Source organism: Zerene cesonia, chromosome 15 (genome assembly GCF_012273895.1).
Source record: "Zerene cesonia ecotype Mississippi chromosome 15, Zerene_cesonia_1.1, whole genome shotgun sequence".
Classification (NCBI taxonomy): Eukaryota; Metazoa; Arthropoda; class Insecta; order Lepidoptera; family Pieridae; genus Zerene; species Zerene cesonia.
Genome location: NC_052116.1, coordinates 6,992,786 through 7,009,667, shown reverse-complemented (window position 1 = coordinate 7,009,667; position 16,882 = coordinate 6,992,786). Strand labels below are relative to the sequence as shown.

The 16,882-nt window shown below is 33.2% G+C and overlaps 2 protein-coding genes across 2 annotated transcripts in view; one reads left to right on the top strand and one right to left on the bottom strand.

The window, feature by feature from the left end:
- The first annotated feature begins 298 nt into the window (after window positions 1–298).
- Window positions 299–13,325, top strand: LOC119832707 (small subunit processome component 20 homolog). The gene is made up of 14 exons (XM_038356428.1): window positions 299–438; window positions 669–955; window positions 1,164–1,497; window positions 1,680–2,900; window positions 3,814–7,205; window positions 7,462–7,626; window positions 7,792–8,839; window positions 9,039–9,265; window positions 9,645–9,810; window positions 10,218–10,400; window positions 10,779–11,312; window positions 11,842–12,027; window positions 12,478–12,738; window positions 12,979–13,325. Exons 1-14 carry the CDS (start codon window positions 394–396, stop codon window positions 13,159–13,161), a joined length of 8,232 nt encoding a protein of 2,743 aa, XP_038212356.1. The 5' UTR covers window positions 299–393; the 3' UTR covers window positions 13,162–13,325.
- A 528-nt stretch (window positions 13,326–13,853) lies between these two features.
- The window catches only part of LOC119832513, a 23,285-nt gene continuing 20,256 nt past the window's right edge, over window positions 13,854–16,882 (bottom strand). The window contains exon 6 of the mRNA XM_038356174.1: window positions 13,854–16,603. Within this exon, the coding sequence (XP_038212102.1) occupies window positions 16,335–16,603 (269 nt within the window). The 3' untranslated portion in view covers window positions 13,854–16,334. The remainder of the gene's footprint in view (window positions 16,604–16,882) is intronic.

Sequence of the window (16,882 nt, the reverse complement as noted above, 5' to 3'; positions counted from 1 at the left end):
TATTTAATTTTAACTAAATGTAGTCTTCGTTTACACTAAAATAATTTATTTAATTAACTTTTACGTTTTGTGATAGTTTTAAAATGAGTAGTTTAAATATGGTAGAATAGTAGAAGTACTTAGACCATGCATACTACACAGGGACCTAGGTAGTGTATCCATAGGCAGGTTACAAGATGAAACCCGTCCTATTTTTTATGGATAAAATTCTGACGTTGATTCAGTTCTGATGCGAAGTATTACTTGATCTGTGACACAATTTATGAACTGTCAATGTCAACTGTCAAAATCTGTCAAACACATGTGCATTGTGCTCTGCAAGAAACATAAACAAGCTTCGTGCGACAAGTCGTGATGGTTTTAAATTTACAATATAAATTAGAATAATACACAATGAAAAGCAAACCAGTAAAACATAAAACCACGAACACATTTCGGGTACGTATAAATAATAGACTTACTATGAATTACATTTTCAATCGTTTTGAGGTTACCTGCTCATGATATTAAAATGTGTTATTTTATGGAAATTAAAATCAATTCCTATCTTAAAATCAACTTTTTATGAATGTCTACAACAATTCCCTTTAACATATACTTGGAATTCATTGTATTCTTAAAAATAAAGACTAGTAAATTAAAATTTTATCATTCGCATTATATTCCAGTTTGTGCCATTTGCGGAGCGAATAAATAGCATCGACATTCGGCATGCTGCTCTCTATCACATTGAACATTTATATGCCAGTCAACCGGGAGAAAATGAAACACATTTCCACTTAGCTATCCAGAAATGGCATGCACTAAATTTGACAGAGAATTTCAAGAAATTTAAGAAAGAAGTCTATGGCATTGTAACCGTGGCACAGCTGATTCATAAAAAAGAGGAAGTACTTGATTTGTTGGAAAAGTATTTAAAATTGGAAGATCAGCTATGCATTCAACCATTATTAGAGTAAGAGAATTTATAAAACAACAAAAATACTTACCTTATGTGAATTATTATTCATTTCCATAGTGCAATAGATAGATTGGGCTTATGACCTGGTAGAGGCTTGTAAAAAAATAAGAGCATTGTTGCATCATACACATTTTCTATAAAGTCTGGAAATTTTATAAGTAGTTTATAATTTGTAATTTTTATTAATCACTATCTCTTTCAGGATACTAGTGTCAGTAGCCAAGGATTTGAGAAATGATTTCTACCCTCACTTTCCTAAATTTCTTGATATACTAATAAAGTTATTGGACACTAAAGATGCAGAGAGACTGGAATGGACACTTATCTGTTTAGCTTTTCTTTTCAAGATATTAAAGCCATATTTAAAGAAGGATCTTGGTATTGTTCTCCCAAGAATAATACCTCTTTTGAGTGAAAATAAACCGCAGTATATAAATAATTTTGCAGCTGAAAGTTTTGCATTTGTTGCAAGAGATATAAGGGATAAGAAAAAGTTTGTGGAATCTCTTCTGAGTTACTTAAAAGATAATGATGATGTAAGTATTTGTTCTATTTTGAAATATATTAAATTTTACTCTTAGCACTTTCAATTATTTTTATATTATAACACTAAATAAAAAAAATCAAATCATTCACAAAAGTTACATACTGCTTATTGATAACAATAAAAATATTAAATTCACACTATATTTCATTATTTTTGTTATTGTATTTACAGGCAATCACGGGAAGTGGTCATTTGCTCTTTGAGATATTAAGAGGTGTGAGCAATAAATTCCACAGCTGTATAGACACTTTTTTGCCAATACTGTTTGAACAACTCAAAGAAAATAAGGCACACCAAGAAATTCTGTTCAAAGTTCTCACACAGACAGTGGAAGATAGCTTACAAGGAATATCACATAAGGAGTTTACATTTTTTTGGGACAATATTGTAAAATATACAGAGGAAATAGCTAAGGAAGATGGAAATAAAGGATTGGAATGTATACTCAGGTTGTCCGGACAAGTAATTGAACATCAACATGGAAAATATTTGTCCAATCCACAGCAATATACTGTTATGTTGGTTAAGGTTATTTGTGAACAATCATCAGAAAGAGTTTTGGAAGTATGTGCTCAAATTGGAGCACTATTACTTCTATCATCAAATATAATGTTATCTCAAGAACATGCTGGTATCCTTGTTAAAGTACTACTGCCTTTACCATTTCCAAATATTCTCATTGATTTTGTACAAAATGTTATAAATTATTCACAGTTTGATATGCACATATTGCCACATTATTTGAATTTTGTAATACAATCTGATTTTGACAGCGAAGCAATGTCAACATTAACAAAAATATGTTTGAGAAAGTCACCATTATCTAAGAATGGATTAAAACTGTTTGAATGGGTGAAATATCCGCTTGACTTTGGAAAGGGTCTGCCATTAATCATGGAACATTTTAGAAAAGTTTTAAATGAAGACCTAGAGGACATAGTTGAAAATCCAATTAAGTTAATGAATGTACTGTTTTGCATGCCACATATAGAGAGACTCGATGTGGATATGTGTATTGAATTGTTGCGTGAACTAACTAAGAAACTTCTGAACACACTGTCCATATATAATCTGGAACATCAAAACGAAAATAAACTTGTGTGTGATACAACAGCTTTATCGATATGTGCTAGAAAAATAATATTCATACTAGCTACTACATTAGAATGCGCGATACACATATCTAGCTGTAAGCGATTGAAGGAAATATGTGATTTAGATGTTCTGTTACCAGTTATAGTTCCATGTGCTGCAGATCCAAATTATTTAGTAGCGTTACAGTTACTTGATTTATATCTAACAGCTTATGAGTATGAGAACAGCCTGAAATATCCCTTTTTATCATTGATTGATTCTTATCTAAGACCTAATGTGTCTTCACCATTTCATATTGTAAGTATTTTTAACATTTATATGTAAACACATTTTTTTCATAACTGTTTAAATGTTTAATTTTTAGTTTTATAGCATTGAAATGCTTTATAAATGAGAAATTTGGAAGAATAGAAATGCTTAAATGTTATTTAAAATCTCTGTATGGAACTAGAGATATAATCAGTTTGTTGGGTCATTTGTTATTCAGTTATTCATTATTTATTTAAATTATTTAAAACTAGGCGCACATCTTGACTCCGCCCTGGACTATATCTGATCCAATATAAAAAATCACCATCATCATCATCATCAGCATATATATGTTCCCACTGCTGGGACACAGGCCTCCTATGAGGGTTAAGGCCATAATCCACCACGCTGGCCAAGTGCGGGTTGGCAGATGTCACATGTCGTCGAACTTTTTATTCTTGGACATGCCGGTTTCCTCACGATGTTTTCCTTCACCGTTTTAAGCATAGTTCATATAAAAAATAGTGAGGGGTAATTATCTAAATATACTGATATGATTTTTGATTTTGTAAGAGGACAAATTCACAAACTTTCATCATCAATTGATTTGATCTTTGATTTGATCAATATCAGTTCATATAGGTTCCCACTGCAGGGAAACAGGCCACGTATGAGGATTTAGGCCATAAAACACCACATGTGGGTTGGCATATGCCACAACTTGATTCTTGGATGTGCTGGTTTCCTCACTATGTTTTCAGGCTGATCAATTTAAAAATCTTTTTGTTGCTACACTCTGGCCTCGTTTCGAGCCACTGACTTATCGATTTACGTACTCACCACTGTGTCACCACTGCTTGAAAACCTTAACCTTTTCATTTAATTTAAATATTAACTTATAGATAAGTGAATATGAGATATTTAATGTGAATAAAATATTAATTATTTTTCGTTGTTTCAGGTGAGATTATTAACAACGCACATTTATAAATTATTTGAAAATGTTGAAGAGTTAAATAAAACACTACAGGTTGGTGGGGATATCGAAAGATTTTCAATTTTCAGTAAATGTTTTGCAGTAGAATCCATTACTCCATCTATACAAGAATATAGAGCTCAGATAAGTACTTTGCAGAAAATGGCGTTCAACACAACACAGTATGAATTAGCTAAAGATACAGATTTTCATTTGTATCCTCTACATTATATGCTGGGTATTCTATATGCTAATTTCAAGTTACTTTGGGAACCAGTGGTTGAATTCGTTGCAGGTTACGGAAATGGTCTCGTTATTGACGCCTTTTGGCCAACCTTCTATAAGGCTCTAGAAAATTCTTTTACAAATGCCAAGTGCAACATCAAAAGTTTCAAATTTGACAGTGAAATTGAAGGAAATAGTCTACTTCTTAGAGATTTATATGCTGAATATAATAATATAACAGAGAGGCCTGATCTTTTCAATTATAGAAATTTGATCTTAAAAACTATGACGTTTTGTATTCATATTTGTGAGGCTAAAAATAGGGACATTGTTACTCTTTTCTTGAAATTCATAGATGAAGAGTATCGGCAAAATAGTAACATGAATGCACTAACAATAGATGTCGAAAAACACGACAATGAAGCAAACACTGCAATGGAGGTTGATAATCCAGAAAATGTTGATAATCTTGAAATTCCAGAAGAACAAGAAAAAGATACTGTATCGGGAAAAATAATATTTAAAACCCTAATAAATATAATGCAAGTTCTATCACAGTTTAAAAACCCAAGAGCTCTTCATAAGGAACCTGTTTTTTGGGAACTCTATATGGAGTTTTTAAAACATAAAAATCCTGGTCTTCAGAAATATGCATTGGACTGTGTTTTGAATTATAAGAACAAAAGTGTGGTTGCATACAAAACAAATCTCTACAATCTAGTCGATGAAAATAAGTTTAAAGATGAACTTGCACAATTTAAAATTACTGAAGATTCGGAGGCTATTCATGTTGAAGATAGAGAACATGTTGTTCCAATTATATTAAGAATTTTATACGGGAAAATGACTTCAAAATTAGGAGCAGACAAAAAGGGAGGTGGTCAAACTAGACGATCTTTAGTGATGAGATATTTGAGTGGTTGTAAAGAAAATGAATTAAAAACGTTTATTGAAATGGCATTCACATACTTCAAGGACAATATGAAGTTGGAACCCAAAAAAATATTACAAAACATCACAAATAATATAGACTTAAAAGCAGTTACGAGTCCTGGAAAAATACATAGCGTATTAAATTTGTTTGATGTTGTAAGAGAGTATTTTGGAGGATGTATGAAAGATAGCTTACTATCTCACTTTATGAAAATATTTTATGCAGTTTGTTCACACCTAGCCGCCGTTTTATCTCGTGTTGAAAAAGTGCACATTAGTTATGTGAAAGTGATGAAAAATCTTAGGACAATTGCTCTGTCAATACTGGGAAAACTTTTTGATCAGTTTGACAAATATGCTTGGAGCAAGGATGAATTGTATGTCATATATGAAACATTAATATGGCCTCTACTTCCTAGATTGCACATCGAGGGTATTCACAGTCCAACGGTTCTTCTAAAGCTGTTTAATACATGGTGCCTCAATCCAAGATACTATATTTTACTTATAACATGTTCCGAAAATGATGCTTGCCTGAGTGCGTTACCTGAAATTTTCAAACTTCTACTAGCACCAAAAACAACGCCCGGTGTGGTTAACATGATACTTGATATGGTCGAAAAATTATTGACTTTAACTGAAGATGAAGAAAAGGAAGTACCAGAATTAGAATCTTTTAATACTTTAGAAGTTAAATCTGATAAAACTGATATCAATTTTGGCAGTAAAATTCTAATACCTCACTTGCCCAGTATCTTGGAAGTCATGAAGAGAAGAGTTGCAAACTCAGCAAAATCGAATACTGTGAATAAAAGAGATCTGTTAATACTTTCGCGTGTTACGGAAATGGTTACTACACCTGAGATGTGCGACGATTTATTAAATCTCCTACTTCCTATACTTGTAAAAAAAGTTTGTATGAATATGGCTGAAGAAAATATGGAACATGCTGTAAATACTATTATAAACCTTCTTGGTCACAGTTCTAATCCCCAGATATACATAAAGAATATAGCTGTTCTCTTTAACAAAGTTACATTGGTTGAAGTAAGGAAATTATTGATTAAACTGTTATTTTCTATGTCTACGAATGGATCAGCTAATAAAGATGCTTTAACGAAAATAGCTGATGTTGTCAGTGAAATGAATGCTTTCAATAAAAGATGGATAGATCAACCTGATTTTGACAAAAGGATAGATGCATACAAGAAAATTTACCAAATGTTGGACAATAATGAGATTGATATGGATCTAGCTATTCTAATCGTTAATAATTGTTTCTTCTTCATCCGCAATGAAAAAGACATCGGTTTACGAGATAGTGCAGGACTATGCTTAAAGAAAATACTTCCGAAATTGTTAATGAAGTTCAGATCAACTAATGAAGGACAATTTTTTGTTCGAGACACAGTACTTTCGCTTATATCAACCGGTATTCGCGATAAGAAAAATGATATTTTGCGAAATGAGAGTCTAACAATATTGGGAGAATTAGTACGGGAGTGTCCTGATGCTGATGTTGTATTAACCGATTTAGCGCCATTAGCTAGCAAAGAAGATAGGGAAGTTGACTTCTTTGAAAACTCTTGCCATCTTCAGTTACATAGACGTGTGCGAGCGCTTCTAAAATTCTGTAAAGTAGTGAGAAAAGTAATGAAATGTCCAACACCAAGGACGCTCACTAATTTCATATTACCTTTAGCATCTATGTACATATGCGACGACAATTATTCAGATAAGAACACGCTAATAGACGCTTGTATTGAAGTTATATCTACGTGCTGTAGATTGCTACCGTGGTATCATTACGAAGTAATCTTGAAGTTGTATTTAAATAAAATGAGACACTCGACAGAACATCAGAAACAATTGACGCGCATTATAGTCGGAGTTATTGACGCGTTCCATTTTGATTTTTCAAAAGTAAAAAATATTGAACTACCAAAATCTTTAACGAATACTATTAAAATTGATAAAAATAAAAAGGTAGATAAAGTTGAGGAGGGTAAAAATCAAGAGTCTGAAGATGAACAAGAAGATAAAGAAAAGGAGTCATTAGAAGATGATTTAATAGCAGAAGTCGGTGATGACAAAGACGAGGAAGAATCGAAAGAGGTGTCCAATTTACCAGCCTTTGACAGAGTTACCAGTGTTTCACCTTCTGTGGCTAACAGGATAATTAAATCATTAACAGCAGGGTTATTACCACAACTAAATAGGTATGTTACTGAAACAATTTTTTTTCGTACATATTAATCATATTAATAATTTACTTATAAAGACGCGAAAGTATCTTTTCTTGTTCACTTTAGGTGACAAATCTTCTTTGATAATTTGAAACCATGAATAGGCTTGCACTTAATGTACCTTCTCTTAAATATCATCATACAAACGAAGATATATTTTTATCCATAAACATCACGTAAGAAACTAGCTAATAATTACCGTAATTTTAACCAATTACCAATCTTTCAGAGCAATAGGTAAGCTGACAGAACACGAAGAGTCCCACAAAGTGAACCGCCGCCGTACCGGGCTGGTCCGTCAAGAGGAGGACATGTTGCGAGTGCCCATTGCGCTCGCGCTGGTCAAGTTGCTGCAACGCTTGCCCGGGGACTTCTTGAGGCACCAACTGCCTGGGTAAGTTAAGCTACTGTTGTCCTTTTCTGAGCTATCCGTTGCCTTGATGTTATAATTTTGGATTAACATGATAGACTGTAATGTGGAATACATTGTTCAGTGAAAATTTTATATTTTTATGAATTAAAATTATTATTAATTGTAAATTTCGTTCCATATTTTCAGGATTATAATTAAGTTATGCTCATTCCTAAAATCACTTCTAAAACAAGTGAGGATAGCAGCACGCGATATCGTTAAGAAAGTTATGCTAACAGTTGGTACACCATATCTAGGTGTTTTCCTTGAACATTTAACTCTTCTACTGACCAGAGGTTTTCAAGTCCACGTACTTGTTTCCACAATACACACGGTTTTAGATGCTTTAAAATCTGATTTCAAACCAGACGATATAGATCAAAACCTCGAATACATTCTTGATGTATGCATCAATGATTTATTTGGCCAATTATCCGAAGAAAAAGAAGTGGAGAAATTACACTACAAGACCCCTGAAGCCAAACCCAGCAAGAAAAGCTATGTGACACTCATGATCGTGTCTCAGAATATTACAGAAAAATGCTTGATCAACCTCCTCTTACCATTTAAAGAGGTCTTACAGAATCACCACTCAAAGAAAGTAGTTCTGAAAGTCCAAGATGCTTTAATGCACATTTCCAGCGGTTTAGTTACGAATAAATTTATCGACATCGAATCTCTGTTCATATTCCTTCACGGCATCGCTTCAGAGAGCATTCCGGAGTTCGTTTTGAGTGCGCCCAAACGCGTGCTCACAGAAGACCAGAAAGATAAGATGCTTAGATCGAAGCCAGATTGTTTTATAATACCAGAAACGCCAAAAAGGAATAAGGAGTCACAAGCAAGACACGTTAAAACGTCTGCAAAAGCGAACGCCCATGTTTTGGTAGAATTCAGTTTAAATATACTTTACATTATTTTGAAGAGGGAGAAAGTGTCCAGAATGGACTGTAAGGCGTTTGTGGATCCTCTCATACCGTTGTTAGTAGATGCGGTTCAAAGTGACAACGTTAAAGTTATAACGGTAGCATTAAAATGTATAGCGACTTTGTGGACTATCAGAATTAGCACGCCGACGTTAGAAGAGATGGTCGAAGCTATTGTGAAGACGATTTTTTCGATATTACATAAATACGCCACGTTTGAGATCAGCAAACAGAATGATAACTATCACCTGGTTAGGACCGCTTTTAAGGTAACTTTATTGCTACATTTGGTTAAAATTGAGTGTCTATGAAATATGAAGTTTTGCATTTTTTATGGAATTTAGAAAATTTAACATGAATGACTAGAATAACAAGTAAGATGATTGCAAATTATTTTTGTTTATTTTGATTAATATTTATGGTGCTAAAAATTTATGGTTGTCTATAAATACATTTTAACAATTTCAGGCAGTAACAGCGCTTATAAGAAACGTCAAATATTATACCTTAGAAGCCGATCAACTAAAAACCTTGCTTTTATATGCTGAAGAAGATTGTCAAAACGACGAAAGACAGGCGAACTCATTTTCATTGTTAAAAGCTATATTGGATGCGAAATTAGTGTCAACTGAATTACACGAAGTTATGCAAAAGATATCGAAGATTTGTATTTTAAGTGAATCTGCAAGATCCAGGTAGGTTTTATTCACATTGAATATATTTGAGTTATTGGATATTTTTTTTATGACTTGTGTACTAATATTGTGTGCTTAAGGGTTTGTTTGTGTGATTGTTTATTTCCAACTTCAAATTGGAAAAGGATGAAGATAGGATTGACGAGAGGAATAAGGGAAAAGGCTGCAAAGGATAAGGAAAAGGATATGGGCCTCCGGCTCCTGAGCATTATTGTATAGATTGGAATCAACAGATAAACTTATTGGTGTATTCATTATCTCTCATCTATTGATGAGAGATGTTAAAGTAGTGACAAACGAAAAACAATAAAAACTAGGCAAAGTATTATATTAAATCTGGCGTTTATTTATTTAAGCAATATTAAATGCGCATTTTCAGAGAAGAAGCCCGCGGCATCTTCGTCACATATCTAACAAATTATTCACCGGGCAGGAGAATGGAGAAGTTCATACAATTCTTCATGTCCCAACTGAACTACGAGCTGCAGCACGGGCGGGAGTCGTCTCTAAAGTTCATCGAAATGATCGTTAGAAAATTCGAACCGGTCAGTGGTTTTTTTGGAAATAAAAATTAATTTTGGAATCAAAAACATTGAACTGGAATTGTAATTGATTTGTTTAATTTTGTAGACATTATTGGGATTGGATATATAGTGTCTCATATTAAATTATTGTTCGGCTTCTAGGAAATTAAATGCTATGGTTGCTTAATTTAACCACAAAATGGTTACAAAAACTTGATAATACATCAAACTAATTTGAAAGAACAAATACAATTGAAATCATCAGATTTTATTTCAATTTCCTGAATCATCCTAATCTACGATAGAATTATTATCACATTTGTTTATTTAAGCATATGAAAAATACATTTATAATTTTATAGTAGTAATTTTTGAGAAAATATAAGCTTTTGTTTCTTATAAATAAACAAATATATATTCTGTTTCAGGCATTCCTCTCCAAGCACAGCGACTACATGCTGCTAGCGCTGGGAGCCAGCATGCTGAATGACAGCGCTGCGGAGTGTCGTAGTGCAGCGGCCGTTTGTATAGAGGTGATGCTGACGCGACTGTCAAGCGCTGATAGGAGCAAGCTGTTCGATATGATACTCAAGTTCTTTGAGGACACTCAGGTGTGTGCGTCTTGTTTTTGATGACGTTAAATTTGATCTACTTTGAAATTGTCAGAACTAGAAAAAATTTAAATGGGACCGGATTTCAAATAAAAGAGATAATCATGATGATAACTTCCTCATTTTTTGATGTCAATAATAAAAGGAGAATAAAATTTTATTTAAAAGTTAAGGAAATGTAATTTCAAAAGTTTAAATAAAGCTTTTCGAAATATTTTGCAAGATTATTTCTACTCGAATAAACGTCACCGAATTAAAATAATAAGAGATTATTTATTGCGAAATCATTTCGAAATAGCACATTAGTCACTTCTAAATAAATCTCAATTATAATGCTGAAATCTCTTTCTGTATTTAATTATTTCTATGCAATTTCAGCCCCTACATTTCGAACTGGCGGCCCAGCTGGGCATTCGCTTTGTCAACGTTGAACAAGAGAACTTTAAAACCCGTATTGAATCCATTCTTCCCTTGCTCAGTGGGAAAATATTACTTCTCAGCAACGACATAACCGAGGGGCGTTTTGTTAAAATACGCCTAGATGACACCGAAAAATCGGACGAAGAGAAACAGAAAGAAAAAGACCACAGCCTAATACAAATTCTGAATTTAATCGATAAAATCGCGACACACTGCGCTTCCAGTCTGAAAAATCAGAATTACACCTCGGATTATGATGACATAGGGCAACACTGCCAGGCGTTATTGGCGTACCCGCATGCGTGGGTGCGGTTGCGAGCGGCGAAGATTTTGGGGCATATTCTGAATAGCGTAAATGTCGAAGAGTTGGAGAATAAGGGTGAAAGTGATAGAGGGTTTATTTATTATGACACGGAGGACGCATTGCGCAGTCTCGTGTTGGATCTGTGCGCGCAATATACACCAAATGTGGGCAAGGATATGGCTGATCAGGTACTTTTTATCTTAGGCGAAAAAAAAATAAAATAAACGTCACAGTTCTTTTCTAAAAAAATGTCATTTGTCAATATGAGTAGTACAAATATTACAAAGATACGAAGTGTATGTTGCTCAATATATGCAGTTATTATTTGGCTATTATTATTGAAAGGATATACTTATTCTATGTACTATCATGATAATAATTAAACAGTTAATTGACGTATTTTAAACAAATATACATAAAAAAAACTCCCAAAATTTGTCTTAAGCCAACTCTGCCTACGCGTCTATTAGGCAGAGTTATCTAATAAGGAATACAATAGAATTTGAACATTACTCACACGAAATAAGGTGATAATTCAAATAAACGTTTTAATGCTACCTGTATGAATTAAGGTGAAATGTATATATAACGCCGCTCGGTCATTTTTTTTTATCAACTTCTTTTTTTTTCTTGTTTATTGCACGTCAATAATATAGTTGTATAAGCATTTGTTATGCTTTTTAGTATATTTTTAACTATATATATAATACTCTTCAGGTGACGGAAGTATTGTACCTCATACTGAAACTGGTACACTCAATGCCTAGTTTCAAATTGGCGAACAAAGTGCCAAGTGACGATGCAGATACGGAAAGAGCGAAAGTGAATATAAGATGGATCTTGTTCAAATTACGGAAAGGTGTCAACGCTGAGGTCGCTAAGGCGCCTAACTGTATGAATATTGTGAGTACATTATTATATAGAATATTTTTGGTTAGTTTTTTCATCGTAGTCCTTAAGTATGAGATTGATTGTTGTATGAGAGATATTAATTATAAATCTAATAATGATGATAATTTTTCTATTAGACTTTCACGTCGATCAAACATAACAAATAATACTTGATTAAATATTTCCGTTTTTATGTAATACGATGAAAGAGATTGAGCCTCACAACACGGGATCCTAGTGTGAGGTTCAATGCAATATATGTTTCTATATTATGTAAAAATTTTTGAAACAAATAAAGAAAAATTTTTTTTTTTTTTGAGATCAAAATATTTTTAGTATGGTCGACCTACAACGGTACCTAATTAGGTCTTTTAGTAACGTGTATTTTTAGAACTTTTGCCTTAAATTTTGTTTTATGAATAATATTAACTTGTAATTGTTGATTAAAAAACCCCCATACAGCGGAGCGCAGTATTCACAATGTGGATCCACTTCGTAAGCGGTCTCGAAGCGGATGATGTTAACAAGATAATAGACGTGATCCTACCGCCGATTGTTCGAGAACTTTCCACTGGTGACGCCATGTCACCCTCGAGCGTCGCCAAACAGCTCGCGGGGAGGGTCGGCAAGAAATTGAGAAGGAAAATCGGGGTCATTGAGTATAGCAAGTTGGCTGCTGACGTGCAAACTAAACTGAATATCAAGAGAGCCGAAAGGAAGAAGGTTGGTTGATTTCATTTATACTATTAAATCATATTTTGTGAGTGTCTGTTTGTAATATTAAAATAAATATAATATGTAATAAGGAATAACTTAGAATTCGATTAATTCCAAGTAATATTTCAACATTTACTACGCAACCTATCGGAGTTTTGCTAATGGAAAATAAAAAAATACCTGTTTAATTATTAACAACTCTAACATATAGTAAAATTTTAATTGTTCGATATTATCTATTTTCAGATCCTATTACAAGAGAAAGTGAGTAATCCGGAGAAGGCTGCGAAACGGAAACTACAATTGCGCGAAAAGAAGAAGCAAGCAAAGAAGGCGAAACTGGAAATGTTACACGGGAAGCGGCCGAAGGCGAGGAAAAGGAAAGCTGAAGATATTGATATCGAGGATCAGTTACTGCAAGAAGATTGAGCAGAATCATTAAATTTATACGCTTAATGATTTCTATATATCAATAGAATATTCATTGGAAAATGAGATAAAATGAAAAATCTTCAGATCTATCTAGGCTCTTAGTTCTATGAACTATTATGTATATTATCTTGTAAATATTGTTATGTTAAAAATAAATAAAATTTCACATAACGAACGGTATTTTTTTTACGTGTTGTAACTTTTTACGATCATTTAAGTGTTAGAAAAATTACCATAAATAACATATCGCTTTAATAATAATAAAATCATTTAACCAAACTATCTATTATCAAAAATAATATTTTACAAATATTTCGCCCCTCTTACGTGTTAAATCTACTGCAATTATGTTATCCACTTAACGATATTTTACTTAATTTAAATGGGAACCACTTATATTGTTCTGCGTGCACAAAGAATATAAAACGGTAGTAGGCGAGGGAACGAAATATTAATTGCATGATTTTATATATTTTTTACAGTCGTGTTAGCTACACTATTTATAGAAAAAAACAAGAGCGGTTTAAATGATTAAGATAAAAAAGAAAACTCACGCGGACGGGAACTATGTATAAGCCCCAGATCTATATTTTACTTCGTCTCCACGGGCGGAGAGGGTTTAAAAATAAAAATACAATAAAATTGAAACAATTATTACTATATTATATTTATTATCGATAACAATCACACAACTGGTAACACACACACACCCACACTGCTTCGCAAAAATGTTGTGCATAGTTTTACTTCATGCAAAATATTGTTTCAATTGCTAATTGTACATTAAAGTATATCGTTTACAGCACCATTTTCAACATTCAGCTTTATACACTAACGATTAAAAAATTAAAAGCATTTTATTAAGTATTTACCTTTTTTAGTTAAATAAATGCAAAGAAAAACGATTAAAATTTTTAATAAAATAGTGTCAATTTATAAAGAATTTGCACATTTTTCAGGCAATTTAAAAATTCGTTGTATATTTAACTATTAATCTTAAGGACAAAAGCTGAATAAATGTTGACGCACATTCGCAAGGACAAATAATGCTTAGTAGGTATATATATAAATATCATGTAATTTAAGTATTAGGAAATATAATAAAAGTACAGGTGATTAAACTTGGTAAACATACGTCCATGATACGTTCATAATCCGAATCAAATTCATAATTCCGAAACAACTCACATTTTGTTAACTTTTAATCGTTTCTTATATCACTGATTTACACACATCAAGCACACTTGTACATATAAGGTTCCTTAAAATTACATCACACGCTTGCCATTAAAGCACAACCAATAGGATTTTATAATGTGGAAATCATCTCCCCAACTTGCAAGATCCGCCTGCGCTCTACTGCATGTATCGTGATGAAACATTCATTTAAAATGGTCCACCAAATATGCATTGTAATACAGAAAAAAACTAAGAACAATCGTATCATTTATTCCCGAGGCATTAAAGATTCCCTTTGGTCTATGACAATAAAGTTTCATCGCGGTACGTGGTGAGCATCCGTAAAACTTAGACTTAAACGACTCACAGCGTCAAATATTGGATAGATAAATTTAAATAAAACATGTTTTTGAAAAAGCCTAACGGTTACGGTATAGCATTTGAAGGACATATTCATCAAAAAAGGAAAAAGATTTTCACTTCAAAAATATACCAATAGCCATAAATAATAAGAATAGCAATGGACGGCAACAAAGCTCGGCGATTGAAAATTTTTAACAATTGTATTAGACGAAAAGTTGCCGTTTTTATTAAAAACTTTTTCATGTTTATAAAGCGAGTTGAAATGAGTGGATTTTCATGGATTGGATTATTTATCACTTTTATAGGTAACTGTTTCAACGATAATTAAGTCAGAGTACAATTACAATGCTTTGCATTCTCAACAATAATATACTACGTTTTCTTATTCGCTAGATCATATTGTAACCACTGATAACATTATAATTTATAAGATATATGGTATTACTTTTCTACCGCGATGCCTTGATTAATTACTCTCACAAAATATGGCATTATACGCCAATTGTAGAGTAATTCATCAAAGCATAGAGAATATCCTAATAAACGGTTCTATTTTGAATGTATTCCATTACTATAATTGACTTAATTACGAGGCCATCATGGATCTGGAAATAAACAATTTTTATGTCCCGGTTTGTCCTTTCTGTGATTAATACATTATTGAAATAATCGGACTATATAGATATAATACAGTTTATTTTAAAGTGGATAATAATCCACTATTTTACTATAATACCTTTATAGTAATATAGTGGGCAGGATGTTTTATCTCATGATTTTTAGGAGCAGTGGTAATCCACAGCCCAAACAATTATTTAAAAGCTTTTTAAGTTTGCTATTTTTTATTTTATGTCTCAAAATAATAATAACGTAAAGCTTTAAATAATATTATATCCTTAATTTATCTTCATTGTGGACGAAGGGTTGCATTTCACAATCCAAGCGGGAACCAAAGCACTTACATTGAAATGTTAGGTTTTTAAGTTCGGTATAGTAGTAGGTACTTTATTTTGAGGTATATTTTTAACTCTTTTAACATAAAGAATAAACTTCCTACAACATATTCCACAGTAATGTACTAAATAATGGATTGTATTTCATGATGTTATTGGTGAAATCCTGCGCGGCCACACGCTGCTGACGACGCTGAATTCACGCTGAATTCATTATATAGACATGTAAGCCTGTATGTATCTTCGGATCGTTGAGAAAAGGATCTACAGCGCTTGGAAAAACAACACTATCACAGTTACATGGACAGCGGATTGTATCGCATAACCTTCGAGAGCAGTAACGACGTTACAACCTATTATGGCGCCATTCGAGAGCAGTATCCACAAGAGCGTAGAAGTAGTATAGTATAATTTTATCTGTGGAAGTTCTAAAGACCAGGCTTACTCTTGGTTACAGGCTACCTATTGTATTTCTATACAGAAATTTAATTAAATCCAGTTCGCTCTGGTGGTCTGCTGTGGTTTAAAATTAAATCAATATCGAACGAAAATTTCAATCTATTTCGATAATACCATTCATGGATGTGAACTTTCTCTCAATCGGACAGCGCAGCCGCACAGGATCCGCTCGAAGTGAACCGATTTGTTTGGATATACGGCCATTGTGTACACATTTCACATTAGCATAGCGGACAACGGATTGTATCGCATGATCTTCGACAGCAAAATCCACAATAGCGACGTAGTGGTGGCCAGTACAACACCTCCCCACCCGAGCTCCAGAGACCATGAGGTGGTGAACTCTCTGGCGGACAGCAGCGGTAGGGCGGGCCCGCGGGGGCCGGCCACGCCGTCCGCGTTGTCGTCCACGGCGCGGGCGGACACGCGCTGAACACGCTTGAAGTGGATTATCATGAGCGTGAACATTGCGAACAGACCTGGAAACAATTTCGTTTTTTTTTTGGCATTGTCATTAGTGTACAGATGATTTAGATGGAGTCACTACTGTTACAACATTTGCCTTGCAAACTTTCGCCAATTTACTGTAAATGTACTGTTATATAATATCCCTGAGTACAGGAACTATATACATAGGTAATTTTATAGAATTTAACAATGCTACATATACCTGGGTGTTAATTTACAAATATTTTTAAAGCTGTTTAAGGGATAGAAAATTTTATTAAATATCTTGTAAATTAAAAAGTGAAGTCCCGTGTACT